Below are 25,405 nucleotides of genomic sequence, written 5' to 3'. Positions count from 1 at the left end.
TTATATAAATCATGCATTTGTTTAATTACTTTGGATACAAGATCAATGAAAGTTAAACGGTTCCACGTGATCTGATCAAAAATCTTGTGTGTCTGAACAGTTTCTATACCCATAAACACCATATTTTGAGCATCCAGACAACTGTTCTGACAAGTTTATATTTCCCGTCCAGTTTACACTAAATTTTCTTTTACCTAACTGACATATTTTTCGAAAAATATGTCAGATAGAAAAATAAATATTCAGGAAATCTTGCTGATCTGCTTCACCAACATGAAAATGCATCATAAAAAATGATTGATACTTTCTATCGATAGAAATATAGTATAAATACTTTTCTCTTTTTCTGAACAGTGGATTATGTGAAGTTTTCAGGAATGGGTGAGATGCTCTTGCACCGTTGCCTATTTTTTCTTGTCATTTGCAGCAAATATTCTAAGATTTTCCTCCAATGGTTAGATTTTACTTTATTTATGCTGCTGATATATGTTCTGTAATTTCATTTCCTTTTTTTAATTGGACATACACATCACACTCTAACACAGAAAACAGAGAGAGGGGCATGTGTGGAACCAATGAGAACATAGACACGGAATTTAACAACAGCAAACAAACAAACAAACGAATACACATACATACAGACTTACGTCATACATACAAACATACTTAGTTATATAAAGCTAAACGATGAAGTATCATAACTGGAGTATAGTAACTGGAGTATTAATTGTCGTAGTTTTAGCAGAAATATAACCACTATAATAATTGGAACAATAATGTTATTAACTAAAAGGCGAAAGGAGTAATCCCCAAATAAACATCTTTTTTTTTTTTCTCATTTGTACACTTTCATTAGGCTCAGTCTTTAAAATCTTTAGACAGAGTCCATGCCTACGCACACACATGTCGATCCATCTCATCGTTTTGGGTATTTCTTTCGAGTGCAACATACTGTATGAGAACATAATCGGTCACTTTCATGCGGAGCGGGATTGTCTTTGGGTCACACAAGATACTGTAAAGAACCACTGAAACATTTTGAAGCAGTGAATCTGTGATAGTGATAGGAACAAAGATTAGGTACAGAAACAAGCGTTTCTCCGTCTGGCTGGCAGTCTCAACCAGCTGACCTCTGACCTTCAGAGGCACGTCTCCAAGCTGTGCAGAGGGCTCGCGGGGCAGGGGGAAACGCTCGAGCCCAGGTAGACGCGGCTCTCGGTGGCATTGTTGTTGCAGTTGAGGGTGACCGGCAGACTCTGCTGCCTCAGCGGGCGAGGCGGGTAACGGGATCGCGGGGGCCTCTGGGGCTCCTGGGGCTGAGAGTGAGGGCTGGGGTGACGAAGTGCCACACGCACGTGGTTATGGTTGGAGCGTTCCGATTCGTCATCCACGTCCGTCTCGTCGATCAGGGGGATGTTGTGGGCCGAGTCCGTGATGATGAACTCCGGGTGCGCCTGGAAGTCATGAATGGAGTTCCGCGACTCGGGCCGCTCGATGCCGTCGTAGAGGGAGCTACGGAAAGCTTTCACCACCCGGATCTATACGTCAAGGGTGCGGGGTAGGAGATGTCAAAGGGAAGAAAATGGAGGGATCAAAGGGACAGAGAGGTGGAGAGAAGTTTAGTCCCCCTTTTGCACTACTCGCACACTTTCAGCTAGCTGAGCTGCGAGAGCTGAAAGTTTCACATCCATTAAGGCCTTTGGTGCAGTAGGCCTTTGAAAAGAAACAAAACTCCACAGCCATTCTATAGGCCTCTATAGAATGACGTCCAAAAACAATCATTGAAACCCAAGTTGTAATTACAAGAGGAAAAGGAAATCTCAAGATGATACACAAGACGGCAAACACAAATAGTTCCAATAAAACGGAAGGATACCATAAATATTGTGAATATGATCTGTCAAAGCAGCCTTAGCCCCCTGTCTGCCTTTCATTTAATACAATTTCAGCTTTATCAATGATCATAATCAAAAAGTTTGACTTTTTTTAAACCGCTGATGTTTTATGAGCAGAAAGGCATGTCAAATTAATGAGCATAAAAAATTAAGAGAGAAAAAAATTAAGAAAATAATAAAAGGCATGTATGTCTGCAAAGTTCAAAAGCGGAATTACAACTTTCACTGTTGCCAGTTCAATACCAGGTGATTAAAATTCATGAAACACTCGATAAGAAAACAAAAAAACACATGCAGACAAACGACAGTAAACACCAAGAAAACAATGATTTTGAAAGCACACACGCCACCATGTAGAACAAACACACATACACGCAGTGTACACAGTACACACATAGAAAACACACACAGAAAGTGAGGTTTACACTACACGGCTGTGCACAGAACGCACAAACACAAGAAACACACAGGAAACATGCGTATTCACATACTGTTGGTGTTGACAAATTCTGTAATACAGATTCAACAGTCTTGAAAAAACAGATTGCATTAGTTACTGTAAGCATTATTTATTGTTCTGACATCATCGGTTTTTTATTTTACATTTATAGGGTATATTTGTAAGCCTTTTTAAAATCCACTTTCAATAAATCAATGAAAAAAATAAATAAATGAAACATAAAGCAAAGTATCTTTGATTATATTAGCTTATTCTAATACGAGGACATTTAGAAGATCTTGATTGCCTTGTTTTTGTGGGAAGAAAAAGAAAAATCTAACTTTCTATGCCCTCAAAAGTATGAACACATTTAATGGGACTTGTCTCCCATGCAACCATGCACAATAATTCAAGTTTCCACTTCCCGTTCATGCATGGCATGCAAGTACACATTCACCAGAAAAAAAAATATCTGTAAAATCATTGATCAAAACGGTCCATGTTCCTTTTTCTGACATCCTCGTTCTTGTCATGTGTGATTATACAGCAGCCATGGTGAAAATGCATCTTCTTGAAAAATCGTTTGTGTGTGTGACCATGCATGTCGGACTGATCACATTCATCGGACGAAAGTTTTGTTTTTTTCCTGCTCTCTGCATTCTACATGCATAGCCAAACCACGTTCGGGAATGACCACAAAGCAATGTGACTGACAGAGGGAGGGGACTTCACAACATGGACACAACAGCACTTCTGCAGATTTGTTTTTCCAAAGAGCCATTCATTTTGAGGTTCCTGCTTTTTAATTTAAAGCTGTTTTTTTTGCTACGCAGCACTGACTTTGTAAACTTTCGAGTATAAGGCCCAGAATTTGTAATGGTTATGATATTAAAGAGGGGAAAAAAATATTGGGAATTAACTGCAGTGAGGAATCAGCTAGTCTTTTGTAATTCAGGCACTGGATGGAAAAACAGAAAAGGGATTGTGTTTGAATAGCTCCAAACACATCACATCAGAACTCCTCGTGACAGACGGCAAGAGAAGGGAGGTGAAAGACAGACGTCTGAAGAATGGAGGTCTAAACCTACAGCACAAAGTCATGTTCTTTTGTTGTGGCGTGATTGCCCAACAAAAGCTTTTGAGAAGCTGCCCTCTTGTGCGACATCACCAAGGCATGTCTACATTATTTTGCGAAACTATAACAATAAAAAATGCTGGATCTTTTCTTTCTCTGTTGGATTTAATCTAAGATAACAGCACAAAATGCTAAAGACGATGAAACAAGGACAAAGACAAAAAATAAAAACAGAAAAAACAATATACTGGACAAGACTGACAGGACAGGACAGGATAAGACACTAAAAACCTATGTTGAAAAAAGGAGGACAAAATATATTTCATTTTTAAAGGTTCATAAATAAAAGGAACTGAAGATTAACATTGAAGGGGAAGTGATAATGAAACTGGGGGGCATTCCAGCTGGGCTAATGCTCGGTGGTCTCTTTGAAGGGATTTGGAAACACTAAGACGCAGCTGTTTTCTTTAGACCACGGAAAAGATCGCTTCTGGTACCTGGAGGGCAATGTTGATGTTATAATTGGTGCATTAAACCCTCATAAACAAATCGCTGTCTGTGAGAATGACTTTCAAGAAGGCCGTGTCCAAAACTAAACAGCTGTTTAGCGACAATAAATCATAGCAGCAGATAGTAAGAAAGCTTTTCTTATGTAGAAACTCAAGCAGCAACAATTAGCAGGATATGTGGCAGGTTATAACACGAAACCTGTGAAGAGAGAAAGGAGAATCTGAACAAGGCGCACAAAGACAGAGCAAAAAAAAACAAGGCACACCATAAGTATGCTTTTTGTCCTGAACGGGATAGAAAAACGTTAGCATTATCAATGCTAATATCCCTAAGATGAAAATGGCAGCAGAAACCATTATGGGCTTATACTCGCAGGTTTACAACAGTCAACCTTTTGCTTTCATTGTTCCCATGTTGTCAAACGGATCAAACATCACCACTTTAGTTTCTCAGTTCAGTTCAATTGTTGTTTGGCTCTTTTGAGTGAAATTCTGGTAGCCCTTTATGGCAACATTGATTTGAGGGTGAATTATTGGCAAAATCAAGCAACGGGAGAATCAAAAAAAGGCAACAAGAAAAAGAAAATCAGCCTCATCTTGGCAGCACCAAGCCAGAATTAAACAGCAAGAGCAAGAAATAAGTTATGAGGTAGCAAGGAAGGAGGAAAGAAAGAAAGGCCACAAACAAATAAGCGAAACAAACTAAAAAAAAAGCACATGTAGAGAGATGAAGCAGATGCTCCAATGATAATCTGCTCTCTCTCTCTCTCGCACACACACACACACACACACACACACACTCAACATTCAGCAGACTAGTTGCGTTTGAAGGCAGGCAACAATGCATGTGTGTGTATGCTAGCCATCTGAGTGCACGGGCTCTACGAGGTGCCGTTAACGGAATGTAAGGACTCACTCCCGGGGGCACCAGTTGCATTGGCAGTGGAGAGAACTACGTGAGAGGGAGTAGAATTATTGGTTACGTCATGGAGTTGGCTGAGCACCGAAGAGCGGCGTCTCGCTGCACCCTGAAACGAACCACTTCTCTTGAAGGTACTCACTACCTCCATCTGCAGGAGAGAGAGAGAGAAGCATCACACAGACAGGCGAATGAGCTTCATGAAATGAACGCAATGGCGCTTTAATCAATCGAGGGGGTTTTGGGGAGGAACGGCTTGCAGGAAAAGCAGCATTTCATAATTTGCCAATGTGCACGCCAACCAACCAGGGTGTTTCTTCAACTATGAGCACTTTATTGATTTATTTGTATTAAGTCTAATCATTTCAATTTTCTTGTTGCTATATGAAACATTAAACATTTTTTAAATGTATAAATTGCATTGTTTCACCCTTCAAAGAGCCAAACTTAAAATATAAACATACATTATAAAAGTATTATTACATTTTTTAAACTATTCATTTCAAAACAAAATTAAATAATCAAATAATTGTAAATAAATATTACTTTTTATAAATATATAAATGTTTAGATTAATTTTTTTGATTACACAATTTTTTTCTATCACAACCAATAATTTTGTTTCTAACATAAAAAGAAAGGATAAGCATGCTTAAATAATGAGAAATATGAGACATGATGTGTGAAGAAAATAAGTAGATTTTTTTTATATTACTTTTTTATTAGCATTTCCAATAAAGCTGTAATTTTGCAAAATAATGGGGGGGGGGGGTCATTTTGTCTATTTAGGATACATAAATTGCTGTCTTTGAAATTTTACAAAAAGAATTAAAATGTCCACCACAAAATCTTATCAAACACAAAACCCTCTGAGATGTGGAAAATGACATTTGTTGGATCAGACAGTAAGTGCAAAAGTGCCTATACTTGAAGAAACAGGTAACACTTTAGTATAGCGACCAATTCTAGTTGTTTATTAGCATGACTATTATTAATTTATTGGCTGTTTATTTGTGCTTATAAAGCACATATTCTACATCCCTAATCCTACCCAATACCTAAACTTAACAACTACCTTACTAACTATTAATAAGCAGCAAATTGAGAGTTTAAAAATAAAAATAAAGTGTGACAAAGAAACATTGTGTATACAAACCATGAAAATATTTATAAGTTCAAAAAGGCCAATAATAGTTACCAAGGAGCGGCATAATACATGGAGATGCGAGTAGCAGAGCAAAAAGGACTCAATAAAACAGCGTGATATAGCAGCAGAGAGAATAAAGGATGAAGTGAGGGAGAGAGAGAAGTTAAGATTTAAATATTAATATTTCATCAATTTATAAAGGCTGGTGAAGAAAGAAAAATATGTTTGAGTTATGAGGAAAGTAAAGTTCGAAGAAAGTGCGCAAACTAGAGCATGTGGCACAGAAGGCATTTGGTATATTTTAAGGCAGTATGTGTCTATGCAGGAACAGCTGTCCCTGTTGAAACAACACAAAAGTAATGTTAAACCAGACAGCACTAGACAAAGACCGAACGTCACCTGAGTCTGAATTCGGTTGAGTCCTCTGAACCACAGGATCTGTCCTCGTCTCAGCTCTCTCTCGGCACAGTCAATCTCGTCCTCATCCTCAGCTAGATCATCATCCATCATCTCGTCTGCAGCCGGCCCATGGCCTGCTTCTTTCAGACACTTCAGCTGATGTGTTGGCACTGATGCTATCACCTAGAAAGAAAACGTTTTCTGTTTTTGAGAGCATCTAGAATGGAAAAGCAGTGGATTGTAGCACTTACTTGTCCCCAGATCAGCTCTCCCATTCCCACAAACAGGCACCAAAGCCACTGCTCCACATTTAAGGGGGAACAGCTGAAAGGTTTCCCACCAAACTGCACAATCACAATCTACAAATCATAAACAAATATATGAGTGGAGTGGCTTACTTTTATCCATGTGTAAAGCACAAATGCATTAAAATTGCACAAATATATGAGGATATTGTATATTTGAGATGTAGTTCTTGAGCATTTTTTGTCACATTATATTAAGACACAATAAACTGATCAAAAATCTACAGTAAAAAAATAGAATTGAAATAAATGTTGTTCTATCAAACATTCTATTAACCTAAGAATCCTGAAAAAAACTGTATCATGGTTTCCACAAAAAATATTAAGCAGCACAACATTTTTATCATTGATAATAATAAGAGATATTTCTTGAGCAGCAAATTAGCATATTAGAAAGATTTCTGAAGGGTCATGTGACACTGGAGACCGGAGTAATGATGCTGAAAATCAATCTTTGCCATCACAGGAATAAATGACATTTTACAATATATTAAAACACTTATGACTGCATTGTACTACAATATTACTATTTTAAGTAAGCATAAGAGAATAAGTATAAGAGACTTCTTTCATAAACATTTAAAAAAAAAAAAAAAACTTTTGAACAGTTGTGTATATATGGCATTTAGTTTATACAAGCAGAAATGGAAATCAATGAATCTAGACTTCTATATCTAGAGATTTGTATGTGTTCACCTGTATTGCAAAGGTCCCCAGCACAATTGAACAGAAGATTGGGTTTGAAAATATTCCATCAAACACATTTCTCTCTCCGTGGATCTTACGGGCATTGATCTCATTGAAGAGTTGCATGAGGACAAAAGTGTTAAAGATGATGGTGTAATGCTCGGAGGGAGGAGAGTGAAGTGGAGCGTTACGTCCACTGTCTATGTCAAAGATCCTCTCACCTGAGCAGAAGGTCAGGAACATACCACATGAGTATACAATATCAACTGAAACCAATAAATTAAAACAATATATAGTGTTGACTATTACTAATTTGACACATATTAATTGTGCATTCTTGTAGATGACAGAAAACAACAGAGGTTATGTATCTATCAAATCCTTTGACAGAAATAGTGCGCAAAGTACCGTACCTACAAAGAGCAGGGTGAAGATGATGATGAGCTGGAAAACTGCATGGCCAAGGATGTTCTTCATCATGGTTCTGGATATGAGGGCGTTGTTTCGGCCGTAGGGCTTCCTCAGGAGCAACGCTTCGGTGGGCGGCTCTGTGGCAAGAGCCAGAGAAGCAAATGTGTCCATGATCAGATTGACCCACAGCATCTGCACAGCCTTAAGGGGTGAATCCTACATACACAAAAACAGACCAAAAAATAAATAAATAAAACAGTTTAAATGTCAGGTTATGTTAGTGCATATATACACTACCATTCAAATGTTTCAGGTCAGTAAGAAGTTTAAAGTTTTTGAAAGAAGTCTCTTTATGTGATCACTAAAGGTCCTTGCACACGGAGTCCGAAATTTTTGTATGCGTTTTTTTTTTTTTGTATTTTTCATTTTCGTCATCCTTTCCTATCAAAATACTTGCTAAGGATGTGAAAATGCAGAAAATCCGCTTGGTCCGATTTTTTTATTTTTTATGATGGATAGGAGTTTTGGAGGCAGTGTGTAAATGTGACTGACACAATGTGAGGTCGTATTTATTTTTCGAAAATGTGCGAAAATTTCAAACGAAATAAACAGGAATAAAGCATTATAACAATTTTAAAATACCATTTTTTTTTCAGTATATTTTAAAATATAATTGATTCCTGTGATGTTCAAGCTGAATTATCATCAGAATTACTCAAGTCTTTAGTGTTATCCTTAAATCCTCAAACCATGATTTACATTTTCAGGATGAACAGAATGTTCAAAAGAACAGTATTTTTTGAAACAGAAATATTTTGTAACATCAATGCATCCTTGCTGAATAAAAGAAAAAGGGGAAAAAATGAACACCTACTGGCCCCAAACTTTTGAATGGAAGTTTAGAGATATATATATATATATATATACGTATAAGTGTATGCATGTACCTGCGTTATACAGGCACCAGTGAAGGCTACTATAACAGCCACCACATTCACTGTGAGCTGAAACTGTAAGAACTTGGAGATGCTGTCATACACATTCCGTCCCCACATCACAGCCTTTACTATGCTGGAGAAGTTATCGTCCGTCAGGATGATGTCAGAGGCCTCCTTGGCCACATCTGTACCAGCAATGCCCTATGCCAACAGAGAAATCAATTACTATTTTATATTCAGACATTTTTAAATCTGGTATGTTTCAATTTAACATTGAATTTAAAAAATAAGAGTCACAATTTTGTTTTCACATTTAGTGCATTCCCAATCTTTGTATACCAGCTTATATGCACTGCATCTCATATTAACTTTTCCAATTAACTTGACATGTGGTTTGGAGGATGGCTTTCATACTAATCAAAGAAACAAACTTTACTGTCGACCAAACCTGAGCCAAACCAAAACTTATAGTGTAAAAGCAACATTCATGTGCACTGAATGTCTCATATTTAGCTTCAGTTGGGTTTATCATTACACCATGTGTAACAGAACCTCAAAAATAGATATTTCACATATTTAGTGGATGGATCTCCTCACCATTGCAAACCCCACATCAGCTTTCTTAAGAGCAGGTCCGTCATTTGTGCCGTCACCGGTAACTGCAACCACCTGCCTTTGTTCTACAACAGTGCTGTCTATGATACCTGAACACAAGACACACACAAAAGAAAAAATCCTAATAATCGATTCAAGACCAAAATATCTGTAATGTAAAGTTGGCCAAAATGGTTAAAAAACCATTAGAATGATCGACATCAGGAAGAGCTTGGTATCTCTACTCAAGTCAGCATAAATGTCATCTTTAATGTACTGTACTGTACAGAAAGTGATTATTAGGGAATTCCATTAAGGATATAATGGAGAGGTAATCATCTCCATAGGAACAAGGTATGAACTCAGCTGACGAAAAGACTCACCTTTGACTAGTGTGTGTTTGTCTGTAGGGGAGGAACGAGCAAGAACTCTGAGCTTGGGCCAAATTTTGTCAATGCGCTCTTGCTCAATCTGCAACAAAAAGTTGAAGAAAAAAAAAAACCATCACCACACCAAACATTATAAAATTTGTGGTCTGTAGGATTTTTTTATGCTTTTAAAAAGGCTCACCCAGGATGAATTTACTTGATCATTACATTATATTAATATAATATTCATATTTATATATAGATTATAAAATATAATTTATTCCTGTAATGGCGAAGCTGAATTTTCAACAGTCATTACTCCAGGCTTCAGTGTTACATGATCCTTCACAAATTATTCTAATATGCTGATTTATATAGAAATAGTTCCTGCATAAGTTCTGTACTGTAACTACTAAACTTGGAAGTATACCTCTCCTTTCTCATTTCTGATTCGCCTGTTGAATTCCTTCCCTTCCATACACAGGAAGTCATCGCCAGGATGGATGATGCCACATTTGGCAGCGATGGCACGTGCAGTGTTTATGTTGTCACCCGTCACCATACGCACAGTGATGCCTGCTCGTTGGCACTTCCTGATGGCATCTGGGACCTGATTAGAATTATAATCAGCAAATCAGAACAGACATCAATATCATAATTACGCCTCATACACAGCATTTTATGACTTCTTACGATTAAGAATTTTCAGAAGTTATGTTCAGGGTGTGTATGGTTTCTTAGGTAAACAGGAGAGAGAGACTGAAAACTAAGAGTACACAGACATCCAAGACAGTAAACTGGTCTGTATACCTCAGGTCGAACAGGGTCTTCAATGCCGACCACTGTGATGCAGATAAGGTTGGAGACAATGTCTGTCTCGTTTTCCCAGTCTGGCATGGGGTCAGCTGGGAGCTCTCGGTAAGCGATGCAAATCGTACGAAGGCCATCACACGCCATCGGTTCAATCACTTTCTTCACCATCTCATCTTTGTCCCGTGGCCTAAAAGCACGAGCCTCACCGTCACGGCCCAAGACGAACGAGCACCTAAGATGAAGGCAGAACGGTTTAATTCATTTATCACTTCTTGCTACTCAAGAAATATTTCTTATTATTATTATCAATGTTGAAAACAGAAGTGGGGAAACTGCAATACAATGTCTCTCTTCAGGATTCTTTGATAAACACAAAGTAGAAAAGCATTAATTTGAAAAAGAAATGTTAAGTTACTTTTTGAGCAAGATCTCAGAGGCTCCTTTGCTGTATATGCGGAAGCTTCCATCGGGCATCTGAATGACAGTGCTCATGGATTTTCTGACAGAATTAAAGGTGTAGACTTTATAGAGCTTCTCTTCTGGGATCTGCTCCCTCACAGCTTGGTAGTCTTGCTTCAGGTCCAGCACGAGTCCCAGCAGAGAACATTCTGTCTTATTACCCACTTGTTTGGGCAGCCCACCTTCCTTATCTGCAGCCTGGGAGGAAGAGGTGAAAAGAGTTGAAGACAGAGTAAATGAAAGCATGAAACTGTAGTGATATCACTGTAATCTAATACATGGCCTTTGATGGTTTACTGCAAAAGTTTAGTGCTAAAGTATATAGTCTTTTACTAATTGCTCTCACTATTATTTTGGAGGTGTAGGCGCAGTTCACGGCAATAGCACTGGTGATGAGCTCCAGGGTCTTTGGGTTAATCTGGTCTGGTCTTGGGATGTCGCGGAAGTGCTGGTCCTCTATATAAATCTGCACTACTGTCATCCGGTTAGTGGTGAGGGTCCCTGTTTTATCTGAGCAAATTGCTGTGGCATTGCCCATAGTCTCACATGCGTCCAAATGACGCACCAGGTTATTGTCCTTCATCATTTTCTATGGAAAGGCATTAATAGGAAGAGTGTTAAAATGTTAGTGGCACTTGCCATGAGTGTGTGTGTAAAATGACACTTCTATGATGGACTTAACGTAACAAAAACAGGTGCATTCTTCAACATAACTTGTCAGAAAACACCAATTATTCATTTTTGACTCACCTTTACGGAGTAGGCCAATGATATGGTGACAGCCAGTGGCAAACCCTCTGGCACAGCCACCACCAGAACTGTAACTCCGATTATGAAGAATTTGACAAAGTACTGCACATAAATAGGTGTGCATTCTGTCAGCCAGACCTGTCCCTGAACGACGAACGTTTCGATCACAAAGTACAGCATCAGGATAATCACAGTGATGGCAGACATCACCAGACCTGAAATAAATCATACATGTGATTGCTTGGAAAATGAATGGCACGCCTCTCCTCAAGGAGCCATACTATTTGAGATATCATTTACAAATAATTGGGTGAATTACTGACCGAAATATACACTACCAAATGTTAAGGGTTGATTTACTAATTTTGTTTTTTTGAAAAAAGTCTCTAATGTTCAAAAACAATGTAATTATTTGATCAAAAAAACTTAAAAACAGAAATATAGAGGGATAACGTTACCATTTAAAATAACTTTCTATTTTTTTATTAAAATATAATTTACTCCTTTGATGACAAAGTTGTATTTCCAGCATTCTTCATGGTAATGTATAACATCAGAATTTGTGTGCGAGTCCCATAAATGCGGTAAATCAATTTAATAACCCCATTTTTTATCAAGTGAAAACCTTAAAATACCCACTTGATAATATTCATTTAGATTGGGTGGTACAAAAAATTGACCAACTCTTCTTTTTACAATATAACAGAAATAATTTCTTTCAAAATAAATAAATAAAAACCTTACTGACCCCAAACTTTACTATTACTTAGAGGTTCAGTAAAACTCCTATTCCTAAGTATGAGCAGAAATAACACTCGACTTAGCAAGCCAATACGATCAGAAAAACAGGTAGACCTCCCCACCTGCTTTCCCGATTTGCACTGCCAGCTTGGTGAGTTTGCCCTGAAGAACTGATTTCTCCTTCTTGGGCACACTGGCTTTTTTCTTCTCTTTCTCTTCCACTTCCCCACCTTCTGCACTCTTCAAAGGCTGCATCTCCATGGCAACGGCCTCATCCTGTTTCTTAGCTATAGTGGGTGGATTATAGGTAATTGTTAGAAATAGCAAACTACACAGAATAACAAAGAACACCTTTTGTAGTTTGCAGTATGTATGCAAACAGTGTGCACAATATCATTATTTGAACTGACTGACAAGACATAAGACATTATACAAAATATATGAAACATAAATATCTAAAATTCATAAAAGGCACATTCAGTATATACTGTGCAGTATGCAGTTTTTCATTCTGAAAATAGTTTATCATGATGATTTTATCTCGCCATAAATCATGCCTCTTAAAAGTGATCATAACTCAATTCTAAATCAGTTCTGAAAGTCACCTTTATTTTGATTGTTCTCCAGGGTCCCGTCTTGTTTCCCTGTGAAGGTTAATGCAGACATTTAAACAAAACAAATATCGTTTCTGCTGCTTGAGGTCAATGACATGAGAGAACAATAAAGTGCATGAGAAAGAAAACATAAAACATGGAGGGATAATATTTGACAGATATGGCAAGTTAAAACCAGGATGCCTGTTTATGGGTCATCTCTCTATTGTGAATGTCACCTACCATTTATGATGTTGTGTTCTTTGGCTTCAACACTGGAGAACTGCGTGGATGAATTACTATTGACCTCTGATAGAATTGTTGGAAACAGAGGATAGGACAAAAACGAAGGTGGTATGTAAAGACATAAAACAAAACCTAAATGCTGACCAAAAGCAATGAAAAATCAACTCAAATGAGTGAGCAAAATTTTTGAGCATTTCAATGCATTGAAATAGAATTGACCCAGACCATTAGACATTCTGTATCTGGATAATTCTATGTGGGTTTTCAAGCAAAATGGATTTTTCTTTTATGATGTGCATGTTTAATCATGCTCAACTTTTAAGCATTTATAAAATACTTTTAAAGAACTCACAGACACCAACCTTTCTTGCAGTCTTTCTTCTCTTCCTCCAACTCTCCGGCCCCCAGGAGGGTGAAGATGATTCCCGTTTGAGAGTTGACACCAACAGCGGTCACCACCATTTTCCCCGAGCCCTCCATTACATGAGTGCCTGAATTTTGTGAAACACAGAGAAGATTTTTTGCAGTAAATATTTTAAAATGTGAAATTAAAATAGCTTATTGGCACCATCTTGTGACTCAAGATGGTTAGCTACGGACTAAAGGACTTCGGTATTCATTTTAATATATATTTCGAACATAAAAACCTTTATAAATGACTAGAAGTTCAGGTGTCTCCAGTTAGAGCATGTTTAATCTAAAACAATTAATTACATGTAACTGTTTATACATATAATAGTTTCAAGGAATTCACAGTGTCATACAAATCTTTTAAATTCATATAAAAAAAAAAACAGCTCAGTACTTTGCAATCTTAAAGTGAGATTAAGGGGAAATATAAGCCTCAATTATTTGAGTCATGGATAGCCTTGTGTTGTGCTCACACTACCCTGCACTTGTCTAAACCAAGGATCAGAATTAAAGCTGAAGTCTCCTCCATGGCCTTTCCTTTCAGTGTGTAATACAATTAAACTGAACCAGATTGCTTCTTTGTTCCCTGATTCACTGCACATTAATTCTTGCTTTGTTTACCATTATTTTGTCTTGTTTTCCAGAAAAAAATATTAAAACACACTTTTTATTTTTTTTTAACCGAACTATTTAAATAAAATACAAATACATGCGCTTAAGAAGAAAATGTTACAATAATATTAGTTTAAAAAAATTGGAAGATTGTTTTTCCTACCCCATTGTTTTAAAGAATTCTGTGAGGTTTATGTCTATTGCCAATGAGAGAAGATATTTTTATAGAGATAAACAAAACAAAACTACTGATTAAAACAATTATTTTGTGCAGCATGCATTTCCTTCTTCACAACAGAGGCCTTCAAACATACATGTTGAGAAGAGATGACTCTCCCATAATGACTGAGAAAATAATGCGCACCCCTTGATGATTAATTGCACACACTGATGAACGACAGAAAGTCTCGTCAATAAAAACAAAACAGCTTCAAGGAAACTAGTCAACTTAAAGTTCAGAAACACGCAGCAAGAGATCCTTATAGAGAAAACATCTTAGTTTGCACTACATTATTCCAAATTCATCCTGATAAATCAAAGCAGTTTTAAATTAAGAACCTCCTGCCTTCAAAACAAGTTTTCCCTCAGGCCATCCACCTCCTCAATGACCTTAAGAACTGACTGCACAGGCTGGAACTGATCCAGTACTGCTATACTTCAATCTACCACCATATATCATATGAGATCACCTCAAATAATAAACTGGTTTTTATTTATTTAAACTATAGAAGTTTAGGATTTTGAAAACAGTTAAAACAAGGAACAGCTACGATGTAAAATTATTTAAAAATATTTACTATTTCTAGGTTATTAATCAAATAAATGTGTCTTAAATCGCTGGGGTATATTTGTAGCAATAGCCAAAAATACACTATATGGGTCGAAATTATCGATTTTTCTTTTTTGCCAAAAATCATTAGGATATTAGATATTTAGAATATTTCCTACTGTAAATATATAAAAACTTCATTTTTGATTAGTAATATGCATTGCTAAGAACTTCATTTGGACAATTTTAAAGGCAATTTTCTCAATGTTTTGATTTTTTGCACCCTCGGAATCCAGATGTTTAAATAGTTGTATCTCAGCCAAATATGCACCGATGAAAAGCTTATTTATTCAGCTTTCAGATGATGTATAAATGTCAATTTCGAAGAAATTAAGACTGGTTTTGTGGTCCAGGGTCACAAATAACACTGATCATTAAGAGACCTTTGTACAAAAGGTCAGATCTTCTTGCTCATTATTTTAAAATGTAATTTATAGCAGAGCTGAATTTTCAGCAGCCAATGCTCCAGTAAAAGTACAGCATTTGTTTGAATCATTTACTAAACCATTTTAGTTTGTAACTGAGAATATAGGCAAATCAAGAAATTGTGATTCTGAATTGGACACTCAAGGGAGATACTCAGATTTTTTTTCTTTGCTACAAATTAGTATTCGTTATTCTTCGTTAATGTCAATTTAGTTATGCGAGTCTAATGATGTTACACATGCACTCTAATGATGTTACACATGCACTCTAATGATGTTACACATGCACTCTAATGATGTTACACATGCATTTTTCACATCAAATGTCTAAAAGCATGTTATGTTTCCATAGATTCCATTTCCCATTTTTCACACTTGATTATGTTGAGGTCGTGGGGTAAGGCTGCATGCGTGGCCAAGCGAAGAAACAGCTGCTGCTCTGGTGAACTGCGATCATTAGGAAGAAGTGGCAGAGCAGGTCTCTGGAGGGCCAAACACAAATCTGAGCCTTTCTCCAGGAAGCAAAGATGAGGGAGGAAGCTGATTAACCTGTTTATCAGACCTCAGGGATGTTCTCTCATTAAACCAGTCAATGAGATTTAGCCCAAGCACTGCACAACTTGAGTGTTAAAGTATTTACAGAATACTTTGCAAAATCCCCATCCTCCCAAACAGCAAATTGGTTCAATTCAGATGGATTGCAATAGTGTCAGCCTAAATTAATTGATAGTGGTAATTCTGTGAAGACTTACAGTGTACTACACACATGACGTTACCATATAAGTAAAGGGAATAGTGCCCCTGGGAATAAGAATCCTGCTCAAGCAAACAAAACACCCTTTGCATGTTCAAGCCTGGATTTTGAACCACTAGTCTATCTTTTCGCATCCCGAATCATCTGAATTCTTAAACTAATGGTGAATAGCTTTCAGTATTTGTATGGTTTTGAATATCCAGAACTATTTCTGTAAAAACAAACATTCATCACAACCTATGGCCATATGGCCGACCCAGTCCACACAATCCCACGCAAACATATGTTCACTTATATAACCTTTACTCCCTACCTGACAGCAGCATGGGATCCTTGTCGATGGATTTGCGTACGTGATCAGACTCTCCAGTGAGGGAGCTCTCATCGATCTTGAGGTCGTTCCCTTGGATGAGAACACCATCCGCAGGCAGGAGGTCGCCTAGGAGAGCCCAGAGTGACAGCAAAGGATCAATCTCACAAGCCCTTGAGTACTACTACCTTTAATGACCAAAATTAAAAAATTAATTATTCAAAGGCATCTTCACATCCTTTATATATTTCTTTTAAATAATATATATTATTAGAGTTTATATACATGCACAATTTAATTCATTTTAAGAAGTTGCTATATTAATAATATAATACTAATACAGTAAACCGATTATAAAATTATGCATTTTTTTAATGCAATTTATATATTTTAATTATACAGAAGTTATCATTTATATACATGCACAGTTTTAAGTATAATTTTCAGGATTTGCTATATGAGTAATATAATATTAATTAGGGCTGTTTTTTCTTTTCAAAAATCAGCAGGATTACAAATGATCAACAGTTCAATAAGCAATAAGTAATAAGAGATGTACGTTTTGGACGTTATTGACTGATTAAATGCAAAAAATTGACTCAAAACGTGATGCACACTTTTAGAAAAACAAAAAGGCTTTATAAAGGTAAAAAATGGCCATAAATGTAAAAATCAATTTAAACTTACTGGAAAAAATTAATCTGCTACATGACAATAGGCTACATCAGCTGGAATACTTCAAACCAGAGCTGTTTTTGTTTTATATGCTGCTAAGAAGACAGGTCAAGTATACCCCCATCACTGTTCAAAGTAAAAAATTTGTTTTAATAAATGAAAAATTTGTAAAAATCAAGGAAATTTCTCGGGTATTTCTTTCTTTTTTCTGTATCAAAAACGTACCGAACCGTGACACCACTGTATCGTATCGAACCGAACCGTGAATTGTGTGAGCCGTTACACCCCTAGTACACACACTTTTATTTTGAATGCGATTAATCGTTTGACAGCACTATTACTAATTCACTAAACCGATTATAAATGTATGCATAAATATCTTTTTAAATTTTTGAATGCAATTTATATATTTTAATACTATATAATTGAAATAATTGAAATTGTAATTTATATACATGCACAGTTTTAAGTATAATTTTTATTATTTATTATTTAAGCACTATACTAACAATACAAATCGATTATAAGTAATGATTATGAATGTGTCAGGGAAAACAGTAAGGAGGCTGCATTAACATTTGAAAAATTCATTGATAAACTAGTGCATTCTTTGTTTTCGGTTTAAGAGATAAAGTCGGCAACACTGACTCAACATCTCCGCAGTAGTGGATGTGCCTGTGTACATGTTTCATATGGATTACATAATCTGAGAATCTTTGTTTTCCATTTGAATTGGTCCATTTGAAAGTAGACATTTCACTCTCTATAGATATATATTTTTTATGTCTCTAAGGCAAGCATACACGGAGTTTCAGAGTTTCGCGCTCAAGTTCACAGAGACCGAGACGGCAGAAAGCGCATTATTTAAAAAAAGGCACAATGTTTTGTTGTTTTGAGTGCAAAAAAAAAAATGTAGAGTCTTTACAGATTCTAAAGATGCATTACTCTTATCTGTATGAGCAAATATGAGGGAGTATTTTAAGAGCAAGTGAGCGCACCGGCGTCTCCATCTGTCCTGCAGCGAGTGTTCCTTTTGAGCTCCACACTCCACACAGACACTAGAACAGCGCACATTTCTCTAGGGTAACATTAGATTGTAATGTTCCTGCCACTAACATATTTCAGATGATAAGCCATATTTGAGGTTGGTGAATGATAGGCGAGCGTTTGGATGTCCTGCCCGATGTACTGTATTACATAGACCAGCCGTTAATGATGAATATATTATAATTAGAAGTTATTATTAGAATATAGAATATATCTATAATTAGAATATATTATAACTGGAGTTCATAAAGAATTTAAGCAAACAGTTATTTTGTAAGGATCAGAAGAACTTAACAGTACACTTTTAATATAGACAAGACTCTTAAAGATTTGAAAGTTTTTAATAAAGAATCACCCCATGTGGGCCTCACACCACCCAAATTTATGAACCATGTATTCATTCATAATGTAAAATGCTTTCATATAAGACAATTTGTGGAGCCAGTTTTGAACTCTACTGACCATATTTGACCTGGGCAATATCCCCCACCACCATCTCAGCCACAGGGATTTGAATGACCGTGCCGTTGCGCACCACAGCGAAGCGCTGCTCCTGCTCGATACGGTTCTGCAAGCCACGGAACTGCTTTTCTTTGCTCCAGTCATTAAACGCTGTCACCAGCACCACGCAGAACACCGAGAGCAGGATAGCTGCACCCTCGATCCAGCCCGCCTCCGCCTCTCCCTCGTCCTCCGCACCTGCACTCACATTACCACACGCTGGAGAGAAAGAGAAAGAGATTGAAAGGTAAAAATGTGTGGGAGGACAGCGAGTTTGAGTGTCTACTTGTAATCCTTTATATTCTTTTATCTATCCATCTCTCACTCCATTCCTTCTATTCTTTGCTTTCTTAGCTATCCATGTAACTTTACTGGTACTTACACTCAGGATTACTTTAAATATGCATTTAAAAGGTTTCAAATTAACAACACGAGACATACAAGACCATTTTAGGGATGAAACTCTGAAAAATGTCTTGATATAAGCATGTACAAGTAGCTGTGTTAATATTAGCTGATTAAAGATCACCAGACTGTTAAATTATGGAAATTTTAATGGGGCTACGACATGAAGCATATAATGTCTTCCCTGAACTTCTGATGAAAGGCCAGAAATCCCTTTTATGGTCAGATTATGTTTGCATTTTTTAACATTTGTAAAAAAAAAAATTTCACTGAATACTTAGAGCCCAATTCACCTTCACTGTCCCCTCCTGGCGGCTGGTAAAAGGACAGTCCGAGGGAAATAATGGCCGCTATTTCCAGGATTATAAGGGTAACATCCTGTAGAGCCTCCCACACGAGCTGAAGGAAGGTCTTGGGCTTCTTAGGAGGGATGACGTTCATTCCAAACACTTGCCTACGTTTCTCCAGGTCCGCAGGATTGTCCGATAATCCTTTTGGAGGGAAAGATGGTGCTTAAAATAATTTTCACCAATCAAATCTTAGTAATGAAACTATCAAAATTCTATGAGACGTAAATTGCTATATTAATATTAGGGTTGCATAGGGGTGCAACATTTTTGGTAAATATACAGAAACTTTCCAAAAATTCCCGGAAGATTCCAAAAAATCCTGGAATGTTTCCAAAATGTACTGGAAATGTTTCACCTTTTTACAACCCTAATTAATATTAATATCAGTTACAAAAAATACAGTAAAATAACCACAGCAAAGTGTCAACCCGAAATGCATGAAAAATTTTCACCCATTTTTTTCAACAGTGCAGAAATAGTCAGCCTAAGAACATGTATACTGGTGTAAATCTGAGTTATTGTGCTTAAAAACCCTTAATTCATTTATTAATGGGGTTTTCTCCATGTAAATGGTTTTGAGAACTTCCTGGATGCTCATTAGTCACCACTCAATTCTGTTAGCACCAATCCCTGACCTCTTTAAACCCGGTACACACCAAGCCGACGCCGACAAACTAGTGTTGACGAAAGCCGACTGCGGGGTCGGCTCACGTCAGCAGCGTCTGGGTCCAAAGTTGCCCTGACACACCAAGCCGACGCTCGACACCCGACGGTCAAGTAGCACGTCCGTTCTGCGCCTTTCTCAACATGTCGAATCGAAAAAAAGGCGACGAGGACCAACTTCAGCGTCCGGCGTGGAACACACTGCGAAAACTTAGTTGGCCGACGAACAAAAACTGCCCGATGGCCGACTGGCGGCTTGGTGTGTACCGGGCTTTAGGGTGACAGGAAGGGAGGCATAACAAGAGAACACAGGGCACAGATGGTTAAGTCAGTGTGTTTCGGATGCACCACAGGGTGTGATTTTTGGCAGCAAGACCCAGACAGACTGTCATGCTCTCTGCATCCTCACCCTGCCAATCATCACCTGCTGCCCCTGGCAACCTCTCATCTCCCATCAGAGCTTCCCTTTCACTCACTGTAAAATCTAATTGAGTTACTCCAACGGGTTGTAGGAAATCATTTTCCTAACTCATTCCAATTGTCCCGATTAATTCACTCAGTCTCTGTTCAGCGCAATATGCGCAAGTAAATTAAGACAACCAAGAAACACCAATGCAGTCCTCTTTCCACGGACTACAAGAATTTAAAGACTTTTGCAGTACATCCAGCCCTTTCTTCAACCCTTTCATCTTCCCATCCATGCCCGTAAGCTTCTCTTTTTGTCTCCCTGTCACGCTTTCTAAAGAGTGGTTTTTCAAAGAGCAGCATTAAAGAGGAGAAAGAGCTTTACAATAAATTTAAAGTAACCTCAACGTGGCTGCCAAATAGCGATGCACGCAGACCGCATGACTTGGTCTGAAAGCAAGTGGTCAGAACAAGATGCGAATCAATGTGATTATCAGAGCGCAAAGTAGGATCATCTACCCAGAATAGCTGCTGCAATAAAAGATTTCAAGCAAAATTATTTTTTATGTTACTTTGAAAGTTTAAATCCTAGCAAACTAAACACCGTGCTTTTATTTAGTAAACCGTTTCTGATCATTTCAAGCATGAAATATGGAGGAATAGAAAAATGCTCAAATTATGAATGTAGATTTATTATGCAACAACGCAGTAACATTTGGCAGAAGAATATGAGAGCTTTGATATTGTCTAATTTGTCTAATTGTCTAATATATATTTCATTTCAGCTTTGTTATTTTTATTCATTACTGAAAATGATTTATCAAAACTGGCATGCTCCTTTTTTAGCTATAAAGCTACGTATTTTATATCATAAAACTTGTGTAAAAATGGGAATCAAGAATTTTCTATAAATATGAATAAAGTCTACTATAATGTTGCAGAAAGACACACACAGAGATGTTCTGAAAAACTGGACTTGAATTTCTTAATACAAAAACTGCTCCAAAAACTGCATTACAGAGAGATACTCTCATCTGATAACATGGGCAATGTGTTTCATTTTTACTGTGAAAAGTGTAGAATAAAATTCAACACCAGGTGCTCTTCAGGGATGCCTGCATTCAAAGACAGATGAAGGCACCTGACATTTGGTATTCTTTCCTTGAAGACAGACTTATTTTGAAAAGGAGTGTTTGTGAATATATAGGTGCATCTGGATTTACAGGACAGGTTCAAAAATGAATTCTGTCATCATTTACCCATTCTCATGTCATTCCAAACCTTTGTTTGGAAAATCTTTCTTTTGCGATGCACAAAAATAACAGTTTTGAAGAACTGAACTGGTTGCCATTTCCCATGCAATAACAATGAATGGGGACTGAAGCATGAAGGTATCATAAAAATGGTCCATACAACTTGTGCACTGCATTAAAGGTCTTATCAGTGAATAACGACTAACAATTTTGGTCCGTTCCTGACACAAAACTATCGTAGAGCTACAGAAGACCTATATGAATATGTAATTCACAAGTCTAATGGACCAATTTTATGATACTTTTATGGTGCTTTCGCATCTTTTCTGATAAAAGCCTCAGTCCCCATAGGGACTAACTGCATGGTACACAGCAATCAGTATAATTCTCCATTTGTGTTCCACGGAAGAAATAAAATCAAACGGTTTTGAATGACCTGAGAGTGAGTAAATGACTACAACATTTTTACAATAGCTGAAAATGTCTGTCTGTTTCAGGATGCACGTGTGATGTAATTAGCAAGTGACACGGTCGCGTCCAAACTAGTACTACTCACCATCTGCAGGTGAAGTCTTGAGTCTGTGACAGAGGGTTTCTGTGTCTGTGTAGTTCTCCTGGATCTTCTGCAGGGCCTCGGCTCCCCTGAGCTCCATCAGTGAGCTCAGCTCCTCTACTGTCACTCCAAAATCTCCCTCATGACCTCCTTTGTCCATCCCTGGCTTCTTAGGGTGGAAGTCTACCGTGCTATTGCCCAGATCCCCCATGACGGTGTGCTGGTTGTGGAAGACTGGAAGTTTTTAGCAGATGCTCTGGGCTAAAAGATGGGTACCTGGGAAAATGTGTGATCTCTTTTGTCTTACTTATATTCCTCCTCACCTATTTCTAAGATGTTCTCTACATAGTTCTCCATACTGAGACATGAATTGTGAGATTGTTTGGGGTTTTCTATTCTATGGTGCGGTAGCTGGGGTTCCCCTGAAATATCCCTCCATAAAGAAAAAGTCAGCAAATAAAGTGGTAGCCATTGTGCCAATCCATCTCCATGAAGACCAAATGAAGCAAGTGTTACTGATTATTAAACAATAAAGGGGATCTAGTGACACAGGAATAACGTTGGTACAAAACCTGAGGAACAAAAAAAAGAAGAAAGTTAAAAGTGCACTGCTGAACTTGCTTAAACCAAAAACACTCAGCTCTGAAACATCAAAATGCAACCTTAAAATCTTGAGACAAATTAGATACATTAAGGATTTTGTAACGTCGCATCAAAAAAAAAGAAAAAGAAAAAGAAAACACATTATTATCATGAAACATAAAAATAGCTGGACACTACTTGAGAATAATTCAAATACATTTTTATAGTTTAATTAATCATAGGCTAATCGCCAATATCATGAAATAAAGTTATTGAATACTAAATCATATCAACAAAAAATAATTTTGTTTGAAATATGGCTTTTTTCCAACTATTTAAACATCAAACAATTAAAAAACAGCAGAACTCGAAAAGGCAACCAAACAAAAACATCAAATCATCATTTTGGCTTGCAGGAAGATGAATAATGAGAAGGAATTATGTAAAATTGCAACAAATAAATTTTCATAATTCTCTTTGTCATATAGTTCAATGCGTGTTAGTATTATTTTATTTTGAGTTCATTTGTTTACCGAGCAGGTAGGCAATATCCTACTTTACCATTAATTTATGCCCACTTCTCTTAGATTTCATTCTGAATGTATTTGTTCGTTTTTTAAGCCTAATTGTAACACTTTTTTTTAACGTTCTGAAATGTGAAGGTGGCATTCTGCTCACCGAGGTGTCACAGGTGTAGGAAGTTTGTGGGAAACAAGTAGCCAAGCGTTCATCACGCACACCTACTGCAATGGATTGTTTGCATAATATCCGAGGACAATCACTTCTTATCTAAACGCCTTTTGAAATACTCTCTCTTGATAAAAGCGTTGTATGTGCACCTCTCCCCAACCCATGTACTTCACAGTGCCTCCTCTCGACGCAAAATCTGCCTTGACTCAGTCCGAAACGCCTGCGCATGTGCACATAAACACTTGCCCAATCCCACTGCAGAACAGATTTACGAAGACCAGCCATCAGGCCTGCAATTTTGGATGACATTACAATCCGCTTGAGCTCTGCGCCTCCATTTCCCTGCTGTGACACCAACTTTAGGTTACTGAACATTTAAACCCATAATCTGTGCGCGCCTCTTCATCTTTTATTAAAAATGGCCAGAAGATTCCTCAACAAACATGCGCTTTATAGACGATGATGCCCTTTCCTGGTAACCTTCAGGAATCAGATGTTCACCTTGGTCCACTGCACAGCTGCTGACAGCTTATGAAAGTGCCTGTAGCATTTGTGTCATGATTTTTCGTTTTAATCATAACGAGGGGAAGGTAAAATAGATGTATATTAAAAACATGTGGCGGGGATTCAAATGAAAGGCTGCACAAACTAACCAGACAGCAAGGCTACATCCATCCATCACCTGCTTTTCAGTCTATCAAAAACTAGTCATTTGTTTCATGCATACAGGTATTTATAGACACACTGCTCTTAATTAAGTTTATGGCACAATAATGAAGATGTTATATTTTTAAATAAATGTTCAAAAGTTTATATGTGTGATTACTTATTTTGTTATATTATATGTTCATTTTATTTATACTAGGCATGATTATTTATCATGCATTACTATTTTATTTTATGACATTAAAAACAATTGTTGAACAATCACGAATACCCCACCTCCTGACATATGGTGAATTATATCAGTATAAACGTGCGGGGCATACTGTCGATGATGATAATAATTTCCATGCAATGCTTACTAACTGTAATCATAATAATAAAGCACTTTAATTATACATTAGCAGACGCTGGACTGCAACAAATAAACAAACCCTGCACAAAACATACCCTGCTGACACCACAAGGCACTTGTGAACATGTATCCCTGAACAAATATATTCACTCACCGCGCAGGCCATGTTCCAAGGACATTTGACGTTGAGTCGAAAAAAGACAGGAAAAACGGAATGATATCCAGGGATTTAGCCTCAAATCATGCCCATCATGGAGAACACAAAAATGAAAGTCACATCATTTGACCTTTACGCTATTCCAAATGCAGATGATGCGCAACGGTGCAGAATAGAAATCAAATGAAGGGAGCAGGAGGCAGCAGACGGTGGTGAGCACTTCATCTTATGCGGAAGAAAACCTGAATGATGCAGATGAGATTGTACCATGCCCGAATTAATTAATCGGTTAAAAACGGCGTGTTGTGCTGTCGGGAACGTAGTAAAGGAGGCTCGTTTTGGTCACATCGTTGCTGTTATTTTTGGCGCTGATTGATAGAGTGATGGGCGAAGGAGAGATGTGGGTTTACATGCTGATGATGCCCGTTTGACGCGCATCTCTCGGTGATGGCAGCAGCAGCATCCCAGCGCTGGAGG

The 25,405-nt window shown here is 37.4% G+C and overlaps 1 protein-coding gene across 3 annotated transcripts; it reads right to left on the bottom strand.

The window, feature by feature from the left end:
• Window positions 1–448: 448 nt before the first annotated feature.
• Window positions 449–25,405, bottom strand: LOC306847991 (plasma membrane calcium-transporting ATPase 3-like). Of its 3 annotated transcripts, XM_079382282.1 has the most exons (23): window positions 24,926–25,158; window positions 22,485–23,053; window positions 19,551–19,748; window positions 18,814–19,071; window positions 16,633–16,758; window positions 13,651–13,779; window positions 13,286–13,351; window positions 13,055–13,093; window positions 12,572–12,736; window positions 11,709–11,923; window positions 11,305–11,547; window positions 10,915–11,156; window positions 10,497–10,731; window positions 10,117–10,296; window positions 9,702–9,789; window positions 9,322–9,428; window positions 8,734–8,925; window positions 7,789–8,002; window positions 7,385–7,596; window positions 6,635–6,742; window positions 6,384–6,566; window positions 4,902–4,988; window positions 449–1,538 (listed from the first exon to the last, which is right to left on the bottom strand). In XM_079382282.1, exons 2-23 carry the CDS (start codon window positions 22,690–22,692, stop codon window positions 1,140–1,142), a joined length of 3,894 nt encoding a protein of 1,297 aa, XP_079238408.1. In that variant the 5' UTR covers window positions 22,693–23,053; window positions 24,926–25,158; the 3' UTR covers window positions 449–1,139. The 3 variants fall into 3 exon arrangements, with proteins under 3 accessions (XP_079238408.1, XP_079238409.1, XP_079238410.1); XM_079382283.1 differs by lacking the exon at window positions 13,286–13,351 and having other exon boundaries at window positions 24,926–25,405; XM_079382284.1 differs by lacking the exon at window positions 4,902–4,988 and having other exon boundaries at window positions 515–1,538; window positions 24,926–25,375.

This window comes from Barbus barbus (genome assembly GCF_936440315.1).
Source record: "Barbus barbus genome assembly, chromosome: 28".
NCBI classification, from domain to species: domain Eukaryota; kingdom Metazoa; phylum Chordata; class Actinopteri; order Cypriniformes; family Cyprinidae; genus Barbus; species Barbus barbus.
Note: the sequence above shows the minus strand (reverse complement) of the source record. Positions and strands in the feature narration are given on the sequence as shown.